Raw genomic sequence first — 26,783 nt, 5'->3', positions numbered from 1 at the left:
CATTTCCATAACCGTAGCGTATTAAAATTTTAAAAGGGGGGCTAAGTAATTTTAGTAAAAATTTCGATATGGATTTTCGCCTATTTACACCCCACGACAACGAACTAAAGTGGGTATACGTAGATAGCTGCACTCTTGGAGCATCCCCCAGTGAAAGCCCCATGGGCGTAGCTCATCTGTGAACGGAGAAAAGTCAAAGGGGGTAAAAGTACTTTTTGTTACAATTTCAACTATTTTCAACACCGATTTTCACCTATTTACACCCCACGACAACGAACTAACGTGGGTATATGTAGGTAGCTGCACCCTTGGAGCATCCCCCAGTGAAAGCCCCTTGGGCTTAGCTCATCTGTGAACGGAGAAAAGTTAATGGGGGTAAAAGTACTTTTTGTTAGAACATCAACTATTTTCAACACTGATTTTCGCCTATTTAGACCCCACGACAACGAACTAAAGTGGGTATACGTAGGTAGCTGCACCCTTGGAACATCCCCCAGTGAAAGCCCCATGGGCGTACCTCATCTGTGAACGGAGAAAAGTTAATGGGGGTAAAAGTACTTTTTGTTAGCATATCAACTATTTTCAACGCTGATTTTCGTCTATTTAGACCCCACGACAACGAACTAAAGTGGGTATACGTAGGTAGCTGCACCCTTGGAGCATCCCCCATTGAAATCCCCATGGGCATACCTAATCTGTGAGAGGAGAAAACACAATGGGGGTAAATGTTATATTTGTCACAATTTCAACACTGATTTTCGCCTAGTTACACCCCACGACAACGAACTAAAGTGGGTATACGTAGGTAGCTGCACTCTTGGAGCATCCCCCAGTGAAAGCCCCATGGGCGTAGCTCATCTGTGAACGGAGAAAAGTCAAAGGGGGTAAAAGTACTTTTTGTTACAATTTCAACTATTTTCAACACCGATTTTCACCTATTTACATCCCACGACAACGAACTAACGTGGGTATATGTAGGTAGCTGCACCCTTGGAGCATCCCCCAGTGAAAGCCCCTTGGGCTTAGCTCATCTGTGAACGGAGAAAAGTTAATGGGGGTAAAAGTACTTTTTGTTAGAATATCAACTATTTTCAACGCTGATTTTCGTCTATTTAGACCCCACGACAACGAACTAAAGTGGGTATACGTAGGTAGCTGCACCCTTGGAGCATCCCCCATTGAAATCCCCATGGGCACACCTAATCTGTGAACGGAGGAAAGTCAAGGAGCGCTAAAATATTTTTTCAGTACTCTATAGCGGCAAATTTTTTTTAACAAAGGTTTCATATGTGTACCAGTAATATTCGTTTTCGCTTAGTCATGATTTTATCGAATCTATATATTATTATCCTTGAATCATTTATTTAAAAAATTTAAATATTTATTGTTGAAAGTTTAATATTTTTACTCGATCATTTTTGCTAACAAAGTTCGCGAACAGAACTATTGTCACTAGAGTTCATACACGGTGTAGATGCCAAGTAAGAAGAAGATTATTAAAATTGCGCGCTTTTGATACTGCGTGTAGTTTAATATAACTTTAAACGTGAAAGACAAGGATGGCAATATAGAGTACCATGCCGCCCTTTTTTGTTTTGAAACATTTCAATATATCCAATGTGCAAAACAAGGACGGAGGTATAATTATAGCATTTTGCCGCCCTTTACCAACATTTTAATGCGAATGCCAACCCAGTAGAATAAATATACTTTATCTTTGCTAATGAAGCTAATATTGTAATATTGTTTATGTAGTTGTTGTTTATAGGACTTCTATTATGATACAACAATATTTCATTAGCAAAATAAGATATGCATTTTTTATGGGTAATTTCACACGATATTCGACAAATCTGTGGCGTCTGAACGACACACAGTAAATATTTGATTTCCAAAATTTTGTCTCGTTTAGTTGGCACAACTTTTCACATGATTGTAACCTAGGGCACAAACATGTAAAGATAATCGAATTCTATTGCAAAACACCCAAAAGCCCAAAAATATATATATTTATTTCATGTATTCTACATAAAAAGCCAAAAATACAAGTAATTGAATTTTATATGCAGAGTTATTAGGACGCGCACATCGTTATACGGAGGCAAACATGTATATGAAGAAGCGTTCATATTACATGATTAGTTGTACAACTTTTTGGAAATACCAAGTGCATTATACCGCGTCCAGATCAGAGAATGAAGCCGCCGAGTCGCGCCGCCGTTTTTAGCCGCCGCCGACCAATTTTTGCCAGCCGAAGCCGCCGCCGAATATGTCGACTCATCCCGACTCAAACTTAGCCGCCAATTAATCAAAAATATTAATTTAAATCGAAAAAAAATATTAATAAATGTTATATTTTTTGTCAAAATATTTGACTTTCCATCCAAAATCCGTCAGTATCAAGCTGCTATAACAATTTTCCACAAATTTAGTTCAGAAAATTTGAATGAAACGTAGATGTGATTGTAAGATTGGTTGTACAACTAATCTCATTAGCATTCGGATAATTTCAAATTGATTTTATAATGGATAATTGTCCGCCGCCGAATCCACCAATTTATATCGGCTTAGCCGTCAAGCCGCCGCCGCCGGATGCAAAAAATTAGTGTCAGCCGCCGCTGACAAAAATGGGTCGGCTTCATTCTCTGGTCCAGATAATAAGTTCATCAGGACGCAATGTTGTTGTACAGAATGACTAAAAAATCGATAAATGTGTTGTCGATCACATTAACAAGTAGCAGTATCGATTATGATATCGGACATAACTTAAAAATGTGGTCAATATTTTTGACTCGATTACTGTCGTCTGTAGTGGGATTCTGTATTCAATTTTAACGATGAATCGCATAGTTAAGATGGGATAACAAGAAAAGTAACATCAAAGCTATTCGGTAGACGTTTTAAACTATATTTACAATCGTTTAAAATCAGTTGTGTTGTTTTCTGTGCAGATAACAATAAATAGATCGTTAAGTAAACCACGAAGATTTTTTGGTTGTTTGTTTTCTCTAATAAATTGACGTTATGAGCAGAAAATTTCATTCATGCAAAATAGGGTCTTTAATTATGTCGGTTAGTTTTAATAGATCCCTTCTCTACTACAAAAGAGTTTTCAGCAATATTTTAAAAATCCGAAGGTAATAAGCCGTTCTCAGAATTTTGTCGGTCGGAACTGCCTTGAATGGTCTTAAATTAAAGGGAATTTTATATAGATTTTTTCTCTTCCGGCTTGTGTATTTCTTTTAAATATCCAAACAATTTTGCAAACTGTTTTTGTCATTCCACCGTTTTTCGTAGCAGGGTTGCCAAGCGCAACGCAAATTAAACAACAGTTAGTTACAGAATGACACGATCGTTAGTGCAACCACGTTTTTCGTAGACAACGTAAACGTTGCGGTTATCGTGAAGAAATACAGAATCCCACTACAGGATAAACTTATAATCTGGACGGCTCATTATATGGCATCCCCAAAATTTTGTACAAATAATCATGTAATATGAACGCTTCTTCATATACATGTTTGCCTCCGTATAACGATGTGCGCGTCCTAATAACTCTGCATATAAAATTCAATTACTTGTATTTATGGCTTTTTATGTAGAATACATGAAATAAATATATATATTTTTGGGCTTTTTGGTGTTTTGCAATAGAATTCGATTATCTTTGCATGTTTGTGCCCTAGGTTACAATCATGTGAAAAGTGGTGCCAACTAAACGAGACAAAATTTTGGAAATCAAATATTTACTGTGTGTCGTTCAGACGCCACAGATTTGTCGAATATCGTGTGAAATTACCATTGCCCATAAAAAATGCATATCTTATTTTGCTAATGAAATTTTGTTGTATCATAATAGAAGTCCTATAAACAACAACTACATAAACAATATTACAATATTAGCTTCATTAGCAAATATAAAGTATATTTATTCTACTGGGTTGGCATTCGCATTAAAATGTTGGTAAAGGGCGGCAAAATGCTATAATTATACCTCCGTCCTTGTTTTGCACATATGATATATTGAAATGTTTCAAAACAAAAAAGGGTATCTATATTGCCATCCTTGTCTTTCACGTTTAAAGTTATATTAAACTACACGCAGTATCAAAAGCGCGCAATTTTAATAATCTTCTTCTTACTTGGCATCTACACCGTGTATGAACTCTAGTGACAATAGTTCTGTTCGCGAACTTTGTTAGCAAAAATGATCGAGTAGAAATATTAAACTTTCAACAATAAATATTTAAATTTTTTAAATAAATGATTCAAGGATAATAATATATAGATTCGATAAAATCATGACTAAGCGAAAACGAATATTACTGGTACACATATGAAACCTTTGTTAAAAAAAATTTGCCGCTATAGAGTACTGAAAAAATATTTTAGAGCTCCTTGACTTTCCTCCGTTCACAGATTAGGTATGCCCATGGGGATGTCAATGGGGGATGCTCCAAGGGTGCAGCTACCTACATATACCCACTTTAGTTCGTTGTCGTGGGGTCTAAATAGACGAAAATCAGCGTTGAAAATAGTTGATATTCTAACAAAAAGTACTTTTACCCCCATTAACTTTTCTCCGTTCACAGATGAGGTACGCCCATGGAGCTTTCACTGGGGGATGCTCCAAGGGTGCAGCTACCTACGTATACCCACTTTAGTTCGTTGTCGTGGGGTGTAAATAGGTGAAAATCGGTGTTGAAAATAGTTGAAATTGTAACAAAAAGTACTTTTACCCCCTTTGACTTTTCTCCGTTCACAGATGAGCTACGCCCATGGGGCTTTCACTGGGGGATGCTCCAAGGGTGCAGCTACCTACGTATACCCACTTTAGTTCGTTGTCGTGGGGTGTAAATAGGTGAAAATCGGTGTTGAAAATAGTTGAAATTGTAACAAAAAGTACTTTTACCCCCTTTGACTTTTCTCCGTTCACAGATGAGCTACGCCCATGGGGCTTTCACTGGGGGATGCTCCAAGAGTGCAGCTACCTACGTATACCCTTTTTAGTTCGTTGTCGTGGGGTGTAACTAGACGAAAATCAGTGTTGAAATTGTGACAAATATAACATTTACCCCCATTGTGTTTTCTCCTCTCACAGATGAGCTACGCCCATGGGGCTTTCACTGGGGGATGCTCCAAGAGTGCAGGTACCGACGTGTACCCACTTTAGTTCGTTGTCGTGGGTTGTAAATAGGTGAAAATCGGTGTTGAAAATAGTTGAAATTGTAACAAAAAGTACTTTTACCCCCTTTGACTTTTCTCCGTTCACAGATGAGCTACGCCCATGGGGCTTTCACTGGGGGATGTTCCAAGAGTGCAGCTACCTACGTATACCCTTTTTAGTTCGTTGTCGTGGGGTGTAACTAGACGAAAATCAGTGTTGAAATTGTGACAAATATAACATTTACCCTCATTGTGTTTTCTCCTCTCACAGATGAGCTACGCCCATGGGGCTTTCACTGGGGGATGCTCCAAGAGTGCAGGTACCGACGTGTACCCACTTTAGTTCGTTGTCGTGGGTTGTAAATAGGTGAAAATCGGTGTTGAAAATAGTTGAAATTGTAACAAAAAGTACTTTTACCCCCTTTGACTTTTCTCCGTTCACAGATGAGCTACGCCCATGGGGCTTTCACTGGGGGATGCTCCAAGAGTGCAGCTACCTACGTATACCCACTTTAGTTCGTTGTCGTGGGGTGTAACTAGGCGAAAATCAGTATTGAATTTGTGACAAATATAACATTTACCCCCATTCTGTTTTCTCCTCTCACAGATGAGCTACGCCCATGGGGCTTTCACTGGGGGATGCTCCAAGAGTGCAGGTACCGACGTGTACCCACTTTAGTTCGTTGTCGTGGGTTGTAAATAGGTGAAAATCGGTGTTGAAAATAGTTGAAATTGTAACAAAAAGTACTTTTACCCCCTTTGACTTTTCTCCGTTCACAGATGAGCTACGCCCATGGGGCTTTCACTGGGGGATGCTCCAAGAGTGCAGCTACCTACGTATACCCACTTTAGTTCATTGTCGTGGGGTGTAACTAGGCGAAAATCAGTGTTGAAATTGTGACAAATATAACATTTACCCCCATTGTGTTTTCTCCTCTCACAGATTAGGTATGCCCATGGGGATTTCAATGGGGGATGCTCCAAGGGTGCAGCTACCTACGTATACCCACTTTAGTTCGTTGTCGTGGAGTCTAAATAGGCGAAAATCAGTGTTGAAAATAGTTGATGTTCTAACAAAAAGCACTTTTACCCCCATTAACTTTTCTCCTCTCACAGATGAGCTACGCCCATGGGGCTTTCATTGGGGGATGCTCCAAGGATACAGCTACCTACGGATACCCACTTTAGTTCGTTGTCGTGGAGTCTAAATAGGCGAAAATCTGTGTTGAAAATAGTTGATGTTCTAACAAAAAGTACTTTTACCCCCATTAACTTTTCTCCTCTCACAGGTGAGCTACGCCCATGGGGCTTTCATTGGGGGATGCTCCAAGGATACAGCTACCTACGGATACCCACTTTAGTTCGTTGTCGTGGAGTCTAAATAGGCGAAAATCTGTGTTGAAAATAGTTGATGTTCTAACAAAAAGTACTTTTACCCCCATTAACTTTTCTCCTCTCACAGATGAGCTACGCCCATGGGGCTTTCACTGGGGGATGCTCCAAGGGTGCAGCTACCTACGTATACCCACTTTAGTTCGTTGTCGTGGAGTCTACATAGGCGAAAATCAGTGTTGAAAATAGTTGATGTTCTAACAAAAAGTACTTTTACCCCCATTAACTTTTCTCCTTTCACAGATGAGCTACGCCCATGGGGCTTTCACTGGGGGATGCTCCAAGGGTGCAGCTACCTACGTATACCCAATTTAGTTCGTTGTCGTGGAGTCTAAATAGGCGAAAATCAGTGTTGAAAATAGTTGATGTTCTAACAAAAAGTACTTTTATCCCCATTGTGTTTTCTCCTCTCACAGATGAGCTACGCCCATGGGGCTTTCACTGGGGGATGCTCCAAGAGTGCAGCTACCTACGTATACCCAATTTAGTTCGTTGTCGTGGAGTCTAAATAGGCGAAAATCAGTGTTGAAAATAGTTGATGTTCTAACAAAAAGTACTTTTACCCCCATTAACTTTTCTCCTCTCACAGATGAGCTACGCCCATGGGGCTTTCACTGGAGGATGCTCCAAGGGTGCAGCTACCTACGTATACCCACTTTAGTTCGTTGTCGTGGGGTGTAAATAGGCGAAAATCCATATCGAAATTTTTACTAAAATTACTTAGCCCCCCTTTTAAAATTTTAATACGCTACGGTTATGGAAATGCAACTGTAGCTTTCTACTCAGTCTGGGCTGTCTACTGGTTTTAAATTTTAAAAGAAATTGTATTCATAATGCGTTCAAAAATAGACATAAAGTTGATTTGAACCCCCCCCCTGATTTCTCCTCTCACAGGTTACGTACGCCCATGGGCTTTTCACTGGGGTACGCTCCTCAGTTGGGGTAACCAACGTGTACCCCCTTTGGTTCATTATCGTCTATCAGAAATAGCCAAAATCAGCTTTCAACAGTTTAGTCATATTTTTGGGTTTTAACTCCCTATAGTTTAAAGGTCTAAATATAAAATAATTAACAAAATGTGTTCATATTTTATTGCTTTTAGTCAAACAGCAACAAATCAAGATGAAATTCGTTTGATTTTGTGCGAATTTTCGCTGAAAAGGGAAAATTAAAAATTTTTCTGGTGGTTTGTGTCTTGGCTAAAAACAACTTTAAAAAACAACTTTAACTTCACACCCTTAATTGCCGCATGTGGGCGAATGAGAATCCAAGAGTGATTGTCGAAAAACCAATGCACCCACAAAGAGTGACTGTTGAGAGCGGTTTATGGGCTGGCGGCATCATCGGGCCGTATTTTTTCCAAAATGAGGCCGGTCAGGCAGTTACTTTGAATTGTTTTCGCTATCGTGAGATGATAACGAACTTTTTGTGGCCCGAATTGGAAGATATGGATGTGGACGATATGTGGTTTCAGCAGGACGGTGCCACTTGCCACACAGTTATCTCACGTAATGGCGATGTCAATTGGCCGCCAAGATCATGTGATTTGACACCGTTGGACTTTTTTCTTTGGGTTTATTTGAAAGAAAAGGTATACGTCGATAAGCCAGCAACAATTCAAGAGCTAAAGGATGAGATAATTCGGCACAGTTACGGCATAGAACCTCCATTATGCCTCAGCGTCATCGAAGATTTAGACCATCGGATGAAGGTGTGCCACCGAGGTCGCGGCGCCCATTAGGCCGATATTTTGTTCCATACATAATTGAGTAATACCAATATATCATAATAAAATAAAATTACAATAATTTCCTAAATAGTTTGTGTTTTATTCAAAGTCAACATCGGCCCTTGAAATTTTAACCACCCTTTAATTTTAATGAAATTTATCATGATTGTACTAAATTATAAATACTAAATTGTTCTTGCGATAGTTTTTTCAAGCCGTGAGGCAAAATACTTAACAGACTCTCCAATCCATACATCCTACACTGAAAAAAATATTTACGTGAAATTACACTACACAACCTAAATTTTAAGATGTACAATTTACAAAATATTAAGGACAAATTTCTTCAAAATAATGGAATTTTAATTAAAATAAAGTTGATAATCTTTGCTTGAAGTTTTTATACCCTGCGCCACACTGTGGAACACACTGTGCAACACCCAAAAGGAGACGAGATAGACACATGGTGTCTTTGGCAAAAATGCTCAGGGTGGGCTCCTGAGTCGATATAGCCATGTCCGTCTGTCCGTGAACACATTTTTGTAATCAACGTTTAGGTCGCAGTTTTAGTCCAATCGACTTCAAATTTGGCACAAGTATGTGTTTTGGCTCAGAATAGAACCCTATTGATTTTGGAAGAAATGGGTTCAGATTTAGATATAGCTCCCATATATATATATTTCGCCCGATATGGACTTATATGGCCCCAGAAGCCAGAGTTTTACCCTAATTTGCTTAAAATTTTGCACAAGAAGAACAATTAGTACTATAGTCAAGTGTGCAAAATTTTATTGAAATCGGTTTAGATTTATATATAGCTCCCATATATATCGTTCGCCCGATTTACACTCATATGACCACAGTGGCCAAACTTTTACTCCGATTTGATTGAAATTTTGCCCAGGGAGTAGAATTAGCATTCTAGCTATGCGTGCCGACTTTAGTTGAAATCGGTTCAGATTTAGATATAGCTCCCATATATAGCTTTCGCCCGATTTACACTCATATGACCACAGAGGCCAATTTTTTGCTCTGATTTAGTTGAAATTTTGCACAGGGAGTAGAATTAGCATTGTAGCTATGCGTGCCAAATTTGGTTGGAATCGGTTCAGATTTAGATATAGCTTCCGTATATATGTTTTTCTGATTTCGACAAAAATGGTCAAAATACCAACATTTTCCTTGTAAAATCGCCACTGCTTAGTCGAAAAGTTGTAAAAATGACTCTAATTTCCCTAAACTTCTAATACATATATATCGAGCGATAAATCATAAATAAACTTTTGCGAAGTTTCCTTAAAATTTCTTCAGATTTAAATGTTTCCCATAATTTTTTACTAACATTGTGTTCCACCCTAGTGCATTAGCCGACTTAAAATTTTAATCTATATATTTTGCAGAAGTCTATCAAATTGTGTCCAGATCGAGTGATATTTACATGTATGTATTTGGGACAAACCTTTATATATATCACCCAACACATTTGACGGATGTGATATGGTATCGAAAATTTAGATCTACAAAGTGGTGCAGGGTATAATATAGTCGGCCCCGCTCGACTTTAGACTTTCCTTATTTGTTTTTATTAAATTTAGGACACAAATTTTGGAAATTTACGTCACTCGGTTAAAGTCGCATGTCTTTGAACTAAGGCAAATTTTCCTTAAAGTAAAGAAACACATTTTTGATTTCAAGAATGTGTCCTTAAATTAACTGAAATATTGAATCTTTAGATTTAAGATAAAAACGCTTCAAATATACGTGAATAGCTTTATTCGCAAAAAGATAATGAAAATTCCATAAATGAGACATGTATCCTAATTTCATTGATCCTAGATTTAAAGCCAGATATGTAGGTAAAAAATATCTGTATTTTAAAAAAGCCGCATCTTTGGCTCGGAATCAATACCCAAATCTTTAAGGGAAGGTCAAAATTTTAGGATCCAAGTAACCTAATAAATGGTAAAATACTAATAAAAGGTACCAAATTTCGTACTATGTACTTAATAATGGTCTTTGCCTTCCTTTAAAAATTCACCATCATTTCGTGTACTAAGCCTGGGAATTTTGCAATTTGTCTTCCAATTTTGATTGGTATGCAGACATGCTGGCTGAATGGTTTTCTAGCTAACCGGGATGGGAGAGAAACATTAAAAGGATGCCATACTCAGTTCATTGTTCATCAGGTGTTTGAATTGCTGCCGGCAGATTATAGGGATTAAGAGTTGTCAAAGTTATGTTGTTACAAACAAAGTGCATTTACAGCATTTAAAAGACAAATAAATGAAGAAAGAATGATTGTTTTTTTCATATGAACAATCGGGCTGACTGTATAGATGGACAGACTGAGACGGGCTGACTGTATAGATGGACAGACTGAGAAATCCAACACAAAATTCAAAATAATGCAAAGGGATGATAGAAATGAAGGTCTGCTTAAACTTCAACCACCCCCATGTTCATATATAGACAATTTGTTTAAAAGCTTTTAAAGCGTTTCCCTATTCTCCTTGGAAACATCCTTTAAGGTTTGCATAAAATGAACAAGAATTGGTTATGCGGGAATGAGGAGATTTAAATGCAATAACAGCAAATGTTGAGATTTTTAATGAGATGCACTCAGGATACCGACCATATGTATCGACACATAGTGGCCAAATTCACTTCCTGTGCCTGGCGTGTTTTAATCCTTAAATGGTCTAGGGTATTTCATTAACATAACTATCCATCATTGCATTGCTACAGTAGGCCTTCAATTTAACTCCAACTAAAAGGGCGGGCGACAAAAGGAATGCTTTCAAAAATGGCCACTAATCCTTAAAGGTTTTTTTTTGTTAGAGATATAAAGAAGGGAGGGGGTGCTTTTAAGTTAACCACAGGCTTAATTCAAATGCTCTGTGAGTGATGGCTAGGAGGATAAAGGTCTATGGCTCTTGAGTGTTTTGTGGTTACATAAGACAAGAATTCTGTATATCCATTGAAGAATATGCTTGGGTGCTAATGAATACAGGAATCAATTATTGAAAGTTTGATAGACCCACAGCAGACTTCTTCTATACAGTATTTTAGGAGACTTTGATTAATGAGGCTGTTTTAAGCATTGGCCAAAAGAGGCTTTTAATTTGAGTGATTCGATATTATGATGATGTGATGTGTAAGGTCTTACTTAATCCTTAAGTTTTCTTTAACATCGCCTAATCAAATTTAAACATTTTCTAATCGCTTTGTTCTCTATGGAGATTGGTTGTGTGTGTGCGCGAGTGTCCTTTATTGTTTTCAAATCGCATTCATTGTTTCGCCTCAAGTGTGTCGTTGAAAGGTAATTACTTGCAGACATTCCATGATTTATGACTGTGCAAATTGTTGGCGACAACTGTAGACCCTGAGGGGTTCATGTTTTACATGATATTGTTTTTTTTTTTGATTCTTTTTTAATTTAGAAAATATTATGTAGATGTGAAGAGTATAGAAAAAACACAATTTTTGTCATTACTAAGGAAAAACAAATAATGAAAGTATAATACTCTACACAATTCTGTAGACCAATATTGTCTTTACATCGGAAGCTCTACAAATATCTCAGGGACATTTTATAAATCTTGTGCCTAGAGTAGCGATTTTACCAGGACATGTGCTAGGTGTCGCCAAGGTAGGTGGTAAATTGTGGGGTTTGGTACGTTATTTTGCATACTAGGGCGATATGTAACCAAGGCTGCCACAGTTGGTAGAATTCTACCAAAAATGATAGATTTTTTACTGTTTAGTAGATTGGTAGAATATTCGATGTTTTGGTAGATTTTTTTTTTCAAATAATATATACAAAATTTTTTATAGAAATAAATTTTTGACAAAATTTTCTATAGAAATAAACTTTTGACAATAATTTATAATTTTTGAAAAAATTTTCTTTGGTTTTTTTTTGTTTGGTAGTTTTTGGTAGAATTTTCTTCAAATTTTGGTAGATTATTTTTGGCTTGAGTGGCAATCGTGTATATAACCCTTTGACTACCTATGGCGTTCGAAACGATACTAAATTATAACATCCCACTTAGTTCCGATTTATTTCTCGATCTTACAGCCTCTACTGTAATCTAAATACGCTATAATTATTTTCCATATTGGTGGACACTAAAATTGATTTTTATAATGTTTTTTTTTTTTTTTTTTTTTTTTTTTTTTTTTTTTATCAACGAAAAATACACAATAATATGACTCATATATAAAATCAAAAGTTTTAACAATTTCAAAAAAAGGCGTGTTAATCGAGATTCCAATAATAGTGGTTAATAATAATCCAAATATTTCCGCCAAATTTCTTTTGTTTTGATTTTATATAAGTGTGGCACCTTTTTTGTTCGTTTTCGCCAAAGATAATTGAGTATAACAAGATTAAGCATTGTGCTCTTATAAAGAGAAAACAAATGTCAAGGTGTAGAGGGCTATGAGAAAAAAAATTGTTTTATTTGTCCATTTTTTCCAAAGCAGCTCTGCCCAGGAATAAATTTAAAACAGCAATATTCACATAAAACCATAATGAATATTCGCTTTAAAATACACATACGTTTTATTTTAATTTTCTACAATCGTTTTGGTATTGCTTTTGTGGGTTTTTATTCAGAAATTTATGAAAAACACAAATGTTATGATATTTTCCGACGCAAACGGCAGTACATTTGAGAGACACGTCGACGTGTCTCTCAAATGTCTCTGCATCTTCTTCTCAATTATCTTTGGTTTTCGCACGCAAAAGGTGTTGTCATTGCAAGGGATTTCGGCAACACTGTGGTAGCACCATAAAATGTTGTACCAAAGAGAATAAAAACACAAGAGGACGAAACTGTGAAGCGAAACTGCTTCAGTAGGTGGCAGTCATGAGGAACATTTCTGTAATATCATGCAGTTTTTGTCGGCGCTTCTCTCAAATATCATACAGTTTGCGTCGGCGTCACCCAGTTCAGTTCTCTGCCGGCTTTACGAAACGTAAGAAAAATAGGATTTAGAACCTACTTTGTAATAACAAATGTTCTTTTATATAAATCTTTTCATTCTAATAATTTTTTTGGCAGACAATTTGAAATTATAACTGCCGATGCCTTTATAAAGAATTTATCAAAACAGCGCTTCGACCGCAACATCGGTAATACCAAAGCTGCAGGCATTGTGCGTCATCTATACGGTTGACATTTGTTGTTTTTGTAGAAGAGAAATTTTCGTTCTCTTGTGTTTTTATTCTCTCTGGTTGTACCATTTGTATGCAACACTTTTTTCCCAAACGATATCACCATAAGAAATGTTACCAGCGTTACTGAGAGGGGATAATCCATATCCAAAAAACTTTTTGATGTTCAGACTAAGATTGAACCGATGACCCTTTGTATGCTAACCAATGCACCACAGTGACACTTTCGGAAGATAGCGTGATATAAGCAAACGGACGGATGGACATCGCTAGATCGATTCAAAGTTTCAATCGATCTAGCCAGTCTGTCTGAGTCTGAGATGTATATTTCGATGCGTTACAAAAAAAGGTCAAAGTTGTTATAAGCCCATCCTATGGTGGAGGGTATAAAAATAGCACAATCATGCAGCGTAAATCTTATCAGTAAAGTGCTTTTTTTCGTGAGCGTGAATTTTATCGTAAACGTGAATTTTTCGGGGGCAGTGTTGTCTGTATTGGGGATAGTCTTGGGCAAAATCGTTCACCGTAGTGATTCGGACTCATCGTTCCTTTTGTACAAAGGAAATAGTTCCTTCAAATCGTTCCATCGTTCCTTTTCGTTCCGGATTTGTATATTTGTCATCACTGTGATCTACTAAAGACAGACATTGCATTGTTTGTTTACTTTGTGTAACGAAGTTCGTGGTCAATTGAAGGATACAAAAATATGGAAAATTGAGTGAAATTACTTCAAATAGTTTATAGTAATATAAAAAAATTAAAGGAATGGAAAATTTAAGGAAATAACTAAATTCAGGAAGCCAAACTCTTTGGATGGATTTTTGGATTGAATAATACTATACTCTGTGCAAAATTATTCATTGCAAGAAATTACGATTTTTTTGTCGTTTGTGAAGACCCTGAGATGGAATTAAAGATTCTATTAAATAGCAGCATATCAGTCAATGGTTTAAATACATACGCGCCAACATGAATGAATTGGTAAATAGCGCAAACAGAAGTAAAAAAATCAAACTGCGATCTGAAGAACGATGGAGCGTAAATTGAAAATAAAACTAAATGAGAAAAGGAACGATGAGAACGAAAGAGATGGAATTAGTGACAGTCGTTCCTTTTAGTGAACCGTTAATTGGAACTAGTTCGTTCCGGAACGACACAAGACTAATTGGGGACTTATCCCCAAATTGGGAATATTTTTCGTGGGTGTTTTTTTTTTATTTGGGGACTTGGTGGGGAATTTCCAGAAATTCTGGGGATTTTTGTATTGATTTTACCGAAACAATTAAATTCTGTTTATTTCTAAATTATTAAAAAAAAAAGTACAAAACGGTGCAAAGCAAGCATTTGGACTAGAAACAGACCCAGCATTCTATATTGGCCTTCCAAGCGCTAAATTAATATTTTACTCAGCTTGATTAATACATCATTCTACAATTCTCAAATCCTATCGTGAGGCCTAAATGCTCCCCTGCCTTCAGTATTCATAACTGATTTGGACAATACTTCCCACAAATATAGAAATGATTAAGGTGGTTCACATTAATATTTATCTACCATCCAATTTTTTTTACTTGAGCAATTAGAAGTAAATTTTGTTCATAAATAGATGGTGGCCGAACGCCCATTTTTCATTTTCCGAACATTTGGAAAACGATGACCGGTCTCCTGGTGTTGTGTTCCGAAATCTTGATCTTATGGCAAACTCGTAAGCTGGTATGACAATAAATATTATATATTTTTCAATTTTTAAATAATTACTGATTTTCCACCCCAGAACCTATTTATTTCATAAAAACCCAAAAATCCCCAACAATTTTTTGGGGATTTTTGGGAGGGATTTTAATTTAAATTGGGGAATTTTGCAGACGAAAGCGTCGTAATTTGGGGACACGACCCAGGAAAATACTGACAACACTGTACGTAATAAACCTGATATTAAAAAATTAAAATTTACTCCGGAGGAAAGTATTTTTTCTTTGGTGTACAAAATTTCGGTATTATGGACCACTTAATAGGAAACTTACCGTTCAACACCTGTAAATCTGGGATGACGATGTCTTCGGGATAATAAAAGACCACCACCCCAAGCAGCCTGAAACAAATTAAAAATATTTATTAATAATATTAAATTTTTCACTGAAAGCAAATAGTAAAGGGTGATACGGTCAAAATTTGGTCAAGGGAAAACGCGTGATTTGCACGTTTATTTAAAAAATCAAATTAAATTTCTTTTTCAAGTTCAATTAGTATAAAATTCAGGAAAAATATTCAGTTAGGCTTTCGCTTTTCCAAATCCGAATTGGCGGGCCTCACGCTTGACACCTGCCATCAGATTTTGTACAGCCACCTTGTCCACCTTCTTCGCCGCAGAAAGCCAGTTTGCCTTGAACTGCTGCTCGTCCTTAGCAGTTTTTTTGGTCTTCTTTAGGTTCCGCTTGACAATAGCCCAGTATTTCTCAATTGGGCGGAGCTCTGGCGTGTTGGGAGGGTTCTTGTCCTTGGGAACCACCTGCACGTTGTTGGCGGCGTACCACTCCATGGACTTTTTACCGTAATGACAAGATGCCAAATCCGGCCAAAACAGTACGGAACAACCGTGTTTCTTCAGGAAAGGCAGCAGACGTTTATTCAAACACTCTTTCACGTAAATTTCTTGGTTGACAGTCCCGGAAGCTATGAAAATGCTACTTTTCAAGCCACAGGTACAGATGGCTTGCCAAACCAGATGTTTCTTTGCGAACTTTGACAGTTTTATGTGCTTGAAAATATCTGCAACCTTTCCCCTTCCTTTTGCGTATAAAAATCCTGTCCCGGAAGCTGCTTGTAGTCGGCTTTGACGTAGGTTTCGTCGTCCATTACCACGCAGTCAAACTTCGTCAGCATCGTCGTGTACAGCCTCCGGGATCGCGCTTTGGCCGTCGTATTTTGTTTATCATCGCGATTTGGAGTCACTACCTTCTTGTAAGTCGATAGTCCGGCTCGTTTTTTGGCTCGATGCACGGTTGTAGACGATACACCCAGCTTATTTGCGGCATCTCGGAGAGGTTAGGGTTTCGCTTGAAACTACCGGCAACTCTCTTTGTCGTCTCAGCGGCTTCCGGTTTTCGATTTCCCCCCGATCAAAACTTCCTGGCTGTCGACAAACGTTCCCCAAACACTTTAATTACATTTGTAACGGTTGATTTGGCAACTTTTAGCGATTTTGCCAGCTTTGCGTGCGAGTAGCTCGGATTTTCGCGATGCGCGAGCAAAATTTTGATACGCTGCTCTTCTTGCTTGGACGGCATTTTGACAACTGAAGAGTGAATTCCAAAATCAAAATAGGAGCAACATTCTACACACACACACCTTCAAAATGAGGGGTGTTCAGGTTTTTTAAATGCAAAATTGAAAGCAATACGTCAAGTTTATATTGACCAAATTTTGACCGTATCACCCTTTAGAAACAGATTATGGTTGTGGTGAAAGTGTTTTCTTTCAGAATAAAGCAAACACATAATAATGGCAACCTTATCTATTTTCATCTTCAAACCAAAGTGTATTTGTCTCTCTCAAAACGCATACTTACATCAACATGCATCCAGCAATTGTATTTCTGGCATATATCGGCAATTTCATTGAGATTATCGAATGCTCCCAACACTGTAGTACCAGCGGTGGCATTCACAAAGAATGGTATGTGTCCCTTGGCCTTACGCTGTATAATTAATCGTTCCAATTCGGTTGTGATCATACGGCCACGTTCATCTGATGGCACCATCACACAATTCTCCGTACCCAAACCGCATACAGACGCACATGATTTTATGGAATAATGACATTGATCTGATGTGAACATCACCAATTGACCGGGTAGACCAGCGGCACCATGTTCTTTATAATCGGGGAACATTTTATGACGAGCAGCCAAAAAGGCATACAAATTGGAGATGGAACCACCAGGAGCCAAAATGGAATCACCACCTTGCCAGCCTATAATTTCACGCATTTTTGAGAGGACTACATTTTCCATTAAAATGAAAACTGGAGCAATTTCATAGGTGAACATATTCGTATTGGCAGTGGCAGTTAACCATTCTCCAGCCATAGAGATGATATCCAAACCGCATGATAATTGATTGAAGAAATGGGGATGACCTGAAATGCACAGGTGGAGGGGAAAAAGACAATTTTTTACTTTATCTTAAAAAAAATACTTCAAGAGACTTAATAGGGCAGATTTCAGTTAACATTCAGAGTTGAAGGCGATGATCTTTATTTGTGTATGCCTACATTGAAAAAATATTTACGTGATATTAAAGATTACGCAACCTCAATTTTAGGATGCTAAATTGCCAAATATTAAGGACAAAATTCTTTAAAATAATGAAATTTTAATTAAAATAAAGTTTACAATCTTTGCTTCAAAAATGTTTTTCATTAAATTTAGGACACAAATTTTGTAAATTTGCGTCCCTCCGTTAAAGTCGCATGTCTTTGAACTAAGGCTAATTTTCCTTAAAGTAAAGAAACAAATTTTTTGATTTAAAGAAACTATCCTTAAATTAACTGAAATATTGAAACATTAGATTTAAGATAAAAACGCTTCAATATAGACGATATAACGATGTCCGTCTGTCGGTCTGTTGTAATCTCGCTACAGTCTTCAATAATGAAGCAATCGTGCTGAAATTTTGCACAAACTCGCCTTTTGTCTGCAGGCAAGTCAAGTTCGAAGGGTTATATCGGTCCAGGGTTTGATATAGTCCCCATATAAACCGACCTCCCGATTTGGGGTCTTGGGCTTATAGAAATCGTACTTTTTATCCAATTTGCCTGAAATTTGAAATCTAGGTGTGCCATAAATGGTGAGTATCGGTCCATATTTTGGTATAACCCCCATATAGACCGATCTCCCGATCTTACTTCTTGGGCTTATAGAAACCGCAGTTTTTATCCAATTTACCTGAAATTGGAAATTGAAAGGTATTTTCGGGCCATAAAGAGGTGTGCCAAAAATGGTGAGCATCGGTCCATGTTTTGGTATGGTCCCCTATTAACCGACCTCCCGATTTGGGGTCTTGGGCTTATAGAAACCGTAGTTTTTATCCAATTCGTCTGAAATTGGAAATCTAGAGGTATTTTAGGACCATAAAGAGGTGTGCCGAAAATGGTGAGTATCGGTCCATATTTTGGTATAGCCCCCATATAGACCGATTTCCCGATTTTACTTCTTGGGCTTATAGAAACCGCAGTTTTTATTCAATTTACCTGAAATTGGAAATCTAAAGGTATTTTAGAACAATAAAGAGGTGTGCTGAAAATAGTGGGTATCGGTGCATGTTTTGGTATAGCCCCCATATAGACCGATCTCCAGATTTTACTTCTTGGGTTTCTAGAAACCGTAGTTTTTATCTGATTTGCCTGAAATTATAAATATTCTGGTATTTTAGGCTCACAAAAACGTGTATCGGATTAAGTTTTCATCGGTCCATTTGGTAATGCCTCCATATAGACCGACTTCACTTCTTGAGGGTGTAGAAGGCGCACTGATCATGACAATTGCTTGAAACTCAATGTAACATTTCCAGATTTTAGTTCTACAGATTTAAGATTTCAAATTTATCTTCGGGAAGTGTCCTCAAGTCCTCAAGCCCTCCTGAAATTTCAAAGGAAACCCTAATATTTGGTTCATGGTGGTGGGTATTTAAGATTCGGCCCGGCCGAACTTAGTGCTGTATATACTTGTTATACCCTCCACCATAGGATGGGGGGTATATTAACTTTGTCATTCCGTTTGTAACACATCGAAATATTGCTCTAAGACCCCATAAAGTATATATATTCTGGGTCGTGGTGAAATTCTGAGTCGATCTGAGCATGTCCGTCCGTCCGTCCGTCCGTCTGTTGAAATCACGCTAACTTCCGAACGAAACAAGCTATCGACTTGAAACTTGGTACAAGTAGTTGTTATTGATGTAGGTCGGATGGTATTGCAAATGGGCCATATCGGTCCACTTTTACGTATAGCCCCCATATAAACGGACCCCCAAATTTGGCTTGCGAGGCCTCTAAGAGAAGCAAATTGCATCAGATCCGGCTGAAATTTGGTAGAGGGTGTTAGTATATGGTCTCTAACAACCATGCAAAAATTGGTCCACATCGGTTCATAATTATATATAGCCCCCATATAAACCGATCCCCCGATTTGGTTTGCGAGGCCTCTAAGAGAAGCAAATTTCATCCGATCCGGCTGAAATTTGGTACATGGTGTTAGTATATGGTCTCTAACAACCATACAAAAATTCGTCCACATCGATCCATAATTATATATAGCCCCCGATTTGGCTTGCGGAGCCTCTAAGAGAAGCAAATTTCATCCGATTCGGCTGAAATTTGGTACATGGTGTTAGTATATGGTCTCTAACAACCATGCAAAAATTGGTCCACATCGGTCTATAATTATATATAGCCCCCATATAAACCGATCCCCCGATTTGGCTTGCGGAGCCTCTAAGAGAAGTAAATTTCATCCGATTCGGCTGAAATTTGGTACATGGTGTTAGTATATGGTCTCTAACAACCAGGGCTGTGGAGTCAGAGTCGGAGTCGGAGTCGGAGTCTGAAGATTTGGCTGGAGTCGGAGTCGGAGTCGGAGTCGTAAAAATTTTGCTCGACTCCGACTCCGGCTAAACCAAATATTTTAAAACACTACACATTTTTGTAACTAAAAAAGTTTTTACGCAAATTAGTTTCCAATGCGTTATGGATTCGATCAATGTACACCATGATTGGAAATGAAAATCAACTTCCAATTACGGCTATCATTTTATGTTTCCTAGAATGTTAGACTAGCAAATGGGCTGGATCGATCCATTTTAATCCCCATATCAATTTATTTGAAATAATTCGAACAATAATTCGAATTTATTGTTTTTAATTTTATTTTAAGGCTATATACCTACACACATATGACAGAAAAAATTGTCAAAGCTGTTTTTTATAGAAAATTTTGTCACTATTGTATTTATATGGAATGTTTTGTCAAAATTTAATTTCTATAAAAAAATTATTCGAGATATTATTACTATAGAAATATTTTTTTTCTATAGAAAATTAAGTCAACATTTATTTCTATAGAAAATAAGAAATAAAACAAGTATATACAGCAGTAAGTTCGTCCGGGCCGAATCATAAATACCCACCACCATGAATCAAATATACTAATTTCCTTAGAAAATTTCATGGGGGTTTGATGACAGATCAGTTTAACCAGTTCGCATCCCGAAAATAAATGCAAAGATTTTACCTATCAGATTCCGGATTTATAAGAACTATTTTTGTTTGAGTTTTAAAGGAATCATAAACATATCCTGTAAATGTGCAAGAAAATTAAGAAAAAATACCTTGATTTGAAATCTAAAATCTATAGTACACCAACTGTTTTATGATTACGAGAAGAATTATCTGGCAAATTTACATTTATGGTAAATGCACCTTCTGTACCCTCAATATCTGAAATCGGTCTATATGGAGGCCTTACCAGCGTTGCAACAACGAATTTTTATTTTGGACCAAATTTTTCCAAAATTCGTACCAGGGGACCAGTTTTCTAATTTAAATTAATATAATTTAAAAGTTACAATTTTTCTAAAATTTTTCTTCGAAAGAAATTTTTTTCAAAATTTTATTTCTATATAAAATTTTGACCTCATTCTATTTCTATCGAAAATTTTGTCCATATTTTATTTCTATAGAAAATTTGGTCCAAATTTTATTTCAATAGATTTCATTTTAGCCAAAATTTAATTTCTATAGAAAATGTAGCCAAAGTTTAATTCTATTGAAAATTTAGCCAAAATTTAATTTCTGTAAAAAATTTAGCCAAAATTTTATTTCTATTACATATTTAGCAGAAATCTTTTTCTATAGAAAGTTATCGCAAAATTTTATTTTTTCTTAAAATTTGTACAAAATTTTTGCATAATATTGTATCCCAAAATTTTTTAAGAAGCTTATTTCTATACAAAATTTTGTTAACATTTTATTTCTATGAAAAATTTGTTAACATTTTATTTCTATGAAAATTTTGTTAAAATTTTATTTCTATAGAAATTTTTGTCCAAATGTTATTTCTGCAGAAAAATTCCATTTGGTCTGACCATCAGACCAACTTCAATAATTTTTTGGATCTATTTTGGTCCAATCGGACTAATGGGGTTACGCCAAAAACATGGAAGGATACGTACAGTATGCAGCACATCTATTGTAGTTCTAGAATATAGACCCCAAAACGGAGGGCCGGTTTGTAAGGAGACTATATCAAAAACTGGACCGATACACAATATATTCGGCACACCTCTTAATGGTCCTAGAATACCTCCAGATTTCCAATCTCAGGCAAATTGGATAAAAACTACGGATTGTAGAAGTCCAAGAAGTAAACTCGTAACATCCGTCTAAAAGGGGGCTATATCAAAACTTCGTCCGATAATGACCATCTTCGGCACGCCTTATAATGGTCCTATAATACCTCTAGATTTCCAATATCAGACAAATTGGATAAAAACTATGGATTCTAGAAGCTCAAGAAATAAAATCGGGAGTTCTGTCTACATAGGAGCTATATTAAAACATGGTCCGATAATCACCATTTTCAGCACTCCTCCTATAGCCCTAGAATACCTCTAGGTTTCCAATTTCTGGTAAATTGGATAAAAACTACGGTTTTTATAAGCCCAAGACCCCAAATCGGGCGATCGGTTGATAGGGGAGCTATATCAAAACATGGGCCGATCTAGCTCATCTTCGACATGACAAACTTATTATACCCCTGTCACCATTCTATGATGGTGGGTATAAAAATATTTTTATGTAGAAAATTTTGTCAAAAATTTATTTCTATAGAAAATTTAGCCAAAATTTTGCTTCTATAGAAAATTGTGCAAAATTTTATTTACACAAAAAATTTTCCAAAATTTCTATTAATAATTTTTTCAATTTTTTTTTATAGAAAATTGTGCCAAAATTTTGTTACTATAGATTTTTTCTTTTATAAAAAATTTTACATTTTATTTTTATAGAAAATTTAGTCTAAATTTTCTTTCTATAGAAAATTTTGCAGCATTTTATTTCTTTAGAAAATTTTGCAAAATTTTATTTACTACACAAAAAATTTTCCAAAAATTTCTATTGATATTCTTTTCAAAATTTTATTTCTATAGAAAATTTTGTCAAAATTTGTTTACTATAGTTTTTTTTTTATAGAAAATTTGGTAAAAATTTATTTATATAGAAAATTTTCTCAAACATTTATTTATATAGAGAATTTAGTTCAAATTTTGTTTCTATAGAAAATTTTGCAAACTTTTATTTACTACACAAAAATTTTTCCAAAATTTCTATTTATATTTTTTTCAAAATTTTATTTCTATAAAACAATTTGTCAAAATTTTATTTATATAGCAAATTTTCTCAAATTTTTTTCTTACTGATACTCACTGCTAAGTCGAAAACTGGTAAAAGTGACTCAAATTTTGCTATATAAAAAATTATTAATGTTTCCCAAATACTGCACGAGATTTTGTAGAAGTCTGATTTCAGATTTTATCAAAATGTAGATCTAAATACAAAGTTGTGCAGAGTATGTTACAATCGGCCCGCCCGACTTTAGACTTTCTTTGCATTTTTATTTTTTGCTATAATTGTGTTACGTCCCATAACGTTAGATTTAAATTTTAGGTACAGAGATTTTCTAGAAGTATATACAATTTTGTCTAAATCGATTCAGATTCAAATTCATGCATATGGGAATATAACCCTTTATAATAATTTTCGTCCACAAATACATATACTGTCGGTATCTTCTCATGTTATGGTGGGTATTTATATCATTATTTTATTTATTAAACATTGCCCTAAATTTGAAATAAAGAGTTTAATTGGTATAAATGCGAAATTAAGACCTTTCTTGCACACATAAATAAATACGATAGTTTATATCGATCCATATATATATACCCCATATACCCCCTCAACAGAACTACTAATTAGTGGTACTGAAATGAGATTTAGTTATATTACCCGGAGTCGACTCCGGAGTCGGAGTCGGAGTCGAGCTGATGAAAAATGCTGGAGTCGGAGTCGGAGTCGAGCAAAATTGGCTCGACTCCACAGCCCTGCTAACAACCATGCAAAAATTGGTCCACATCGATCCATAATTATATATAGCCCCCATATAAACCGATCCGATGGTTTTAGTATATGGTCTCTAACAACCATGCAAAAATTGGTCCACATCGGTCCATAATTATATATAGCCCCCATATAAACCGATCCCTCGATTTGGCTTGCAGAGCCTCTAAGAGAAACAAATTTCATCCGATCCGGCTGAACTTTGGTACATGATGTTAGTATATGGTCTCTAATGACCATGCAAAAATTGGTCCATATCGGTCCATAATTATATATAGCCCCCATATAAACCGATCACCAGATTTGACCTCCGGAGCCGCTTAGATGACCAAAATTCATCTGATTCAGTTGAAATTTGGTACGTGATGTTAGTATATGGTATCCAACAACCATGCAGGAATTGGTTCCATATCGGTCCATAATTATATATAGCTCCTATATAAACCGATCGCCAGATTTGACCTCCGGTGCCTTTTGGAGAAGCAAAATTCATCCGATTTGGTTGAAATTTGGTACGTGGTGGTAGTATATGATATTTAACAACCATGCCAAAAGTGGTCCATATCATTTATAGCCCCCATATAAACCGATCCCGAGATTTGGTTTTGGAGCCTCTTGGAGGAACAAATTTCATCCGAGTGAGTTGAAATTTGTGGATGACAGTCTTTCGTAGAAGTTTCTACGCAATCCATGGTGGAGGGTACATAAGATTCGGCCTGGCCGAACTTACGGCCGTATATACTTGTTTTGGAATTAAGAAAACATATTTTACTTTGAAGTAGCCCTTATAATTTGGATTTTTAAATTAATATAATGAGAGAATCAAAACTCGAGAAATGAGATCTGTATTCTAATTTTAATTTTATTGATCCTAGATGTAAAGCCGGATGGGTCGCTAAGAAATGTCTTTATTTTAAGGAACCCGCATCTTTGGCTCGGATTCAGTACCAAAATCCTTGCTTGTAATTTTGAGAGAACATAGAATACGATACTGAGACCTGTGACGAAAAGACTGTATAATTTCAGATTTTCACATCCTTGTGATCACTCTTCGAAATTCCCCTGTGATAAAACATCAGGCTAACCTATTAAGACTTCTAATTTTGATTTCATGTCTCTAATCAATTCTGATGACCATAACATGAAGTAGATCCAATTCTTCGATACGAACTCGTTCATTATCTCTCAATATCTTATAATCTTCCAAATCTCTCTTCGAACATCATTATTATTTTATATTATACGATACCAAAGATTGGCCATGACTCGTCACACAAACAGGAGCATACGAACACACACACCCACAAAATCCATTAAAATCAGCAACATTATCAGAATGTCTATAAAAATTCCATTTGGTATAGTTAAGCTTTCCTTAATCCTGCCTATAAATAAGCACTGGGCCAAAGAGCAAAGATACCGAGAAGACGAGTATGGAAAAAATTGGCAACACAATATTCGTCTCAAATTCCAATGCCACATTCGTGTTTCCCATACCATCGAACACAAGAGGCCCTCATCTATGTCCTTATGCACACTTCAGTGCTTTAATGATACCAAACATTGACAGTCATACTTCGAACTCCCAACCTAACAGGAGTTTGTGTTACATGCCAGGACAATAGCCCAGAGAAGAGAAATGATGTCAAAAGGGGACAAAACAAAAAAAGTTTTTTTTTTTCCATTTCTGGCGAGGGGAGTTGAGTTTTAATCAAAATCCGTTGTTATTTTCTGTATCGTTGCACACTGATCCTTTGATGCGTCTGAATGGCAGAACAATGTGTTCCATTTCGTCTATATTCCTACATCTTCGTCTGAGGAAGTATCTGTGGCAAACAAGGTGGAGTTGTATATGAAGGGGGATGGTATTGGGTTGGATGGATTTTACTCTAGAAATTTTACCCATCTGTGCCAGGAAGCTGCCACCACCACCACCACCACCGCCACTACGCCTATCGTCGCATGTTAGACTCGTGCTTAAATTGAAATGTTTAGTCCTGGTCGTAAGTCAATGTGAAATCCTTTATGTATTTTTATAAAGGAGACAAATGAAAATAAATTTCTTCTACCTTAAACAAATGTTTGGAATTCTTTTTGCTGCCATCATACTTTCCTGTATACGATGGGAAGTATGAAGAGTTTTTGAGAATGAAATGTACAAGGATTTTAAAAAGAGCTAACGCCAGATCGAGTCTTGTTTTGCTTCTTTTGTGGTGGTTAACCAAGCCGTGCCACGGTTGCCAGATTGTTCCAAACCAGTCTGTATTGATATCGCGCTAACCTAAAAGATTTATAATAGTTTTCGAATTTTTGACTATACAAAAGTTTGCGTTATTGCATAACTCGTAAACCAGAATACGGGAAAACATTTAGAATAAGTTGTAATAGTTTTTTAAAATGTTTTCTCGTTATATCTTGCCAATGGTAATTTGTTACTAAAATATGATCAAAAACAGAAAAGTGATTTTGCCTAATCTAAATGAATTTGTAAAGATTGACATATAAGACGTACTGTACGTCGGTATTACACTTTCTACGAAGTAAATATACAAAAATACACAACAATCCCCAGCCAAATCCACTAAGTAATAGAAATATCCCCAACCAGGAAAAAATTCGCAGTTTGGGTAAAAGTCCCCTAACCTGGCACCAATGAGCCGTAAGTACGGTTGGCACTCGAGTCAAAATTTTATTTCTATAGACAATTTTGTCAAAGTTTTATTTATATAGACAATTTTGTCAAAAATTCATTTGTATAGAAAATTTTGTCACAATTTTATTTCTACAGGAAATTTGTCAAAATTTTATTTCTATGGAAAATTTTGTCAAAATTTTATTTCTAAATTTTGTTTCTATAGTAACTTTTGTCAACATTATATTTATATAGACAAATTAGTCAAAATTTTTATTTCTATAGAAAATTTCGTCAAAGTTTGATTGCTATAGAAAATTTTGTTAACATTTCATTTCTATAGAAAATTTTGTCAAAATTGTATGTTTATAGAAATTCCTGTTAAAATTTTATTTTTAAAGAAAATTTTGTCAAAATTGTATTTTTATAGAAATTTTTGTCAAAATTTTATTTTTATAGAAAATTTTGTAAAAAATTTATTTCTATAGAAAATTTTATCAAAATTTTATTTC

General features: G+C 36.1%; 1 protein-coding gene across 1 annotated transcript in view; it reads right to left on the bottom strand.

Annotated features, from left to right (window-relative positions):
• Window positions 1-26,783, bottom strand: part of Gad1 (glutamate decarboxylase) — a 69,704-nt gene that overhangs the window by 14,895 nt on the left and 28,026 nt on the right. Inside the window, exons 4-5 of the mRNA XM_075304659.1 lie at window positions 17,035-17,603; window positions 15,491-15,558 (exon numbers count right to left, since the gene is read on the bottom strand). Of these exons, the coding sequence (XP_075160774.1) occupies window positions 15,491-15,558; window positions 17,035-17,603 (637 nt within the window). The remainder of the gene's footprint in view (window positions 1-15,490; window positions 15,559-17,034; window positions 17,604-26,783) is intronic.

This window comes from Haematobia irritans, chromosome 4 (genome assembly GCF_050003625.1).
Source record: "Haematobia irritans isolate KBUSLIRL chromosome 4, ASM5000362v1, whole genome shotgun sequence".
Taxonomy (NCBI): domain Eukaryota; kingdom Metazoa; phylum Arthropoda; class Insecta; order Diptera; family Muscidae; genus Haematobia; species Haematobia irritans.
This window is presented reverse-complemented; position numbering and strand designations above follow the sequence as displayed.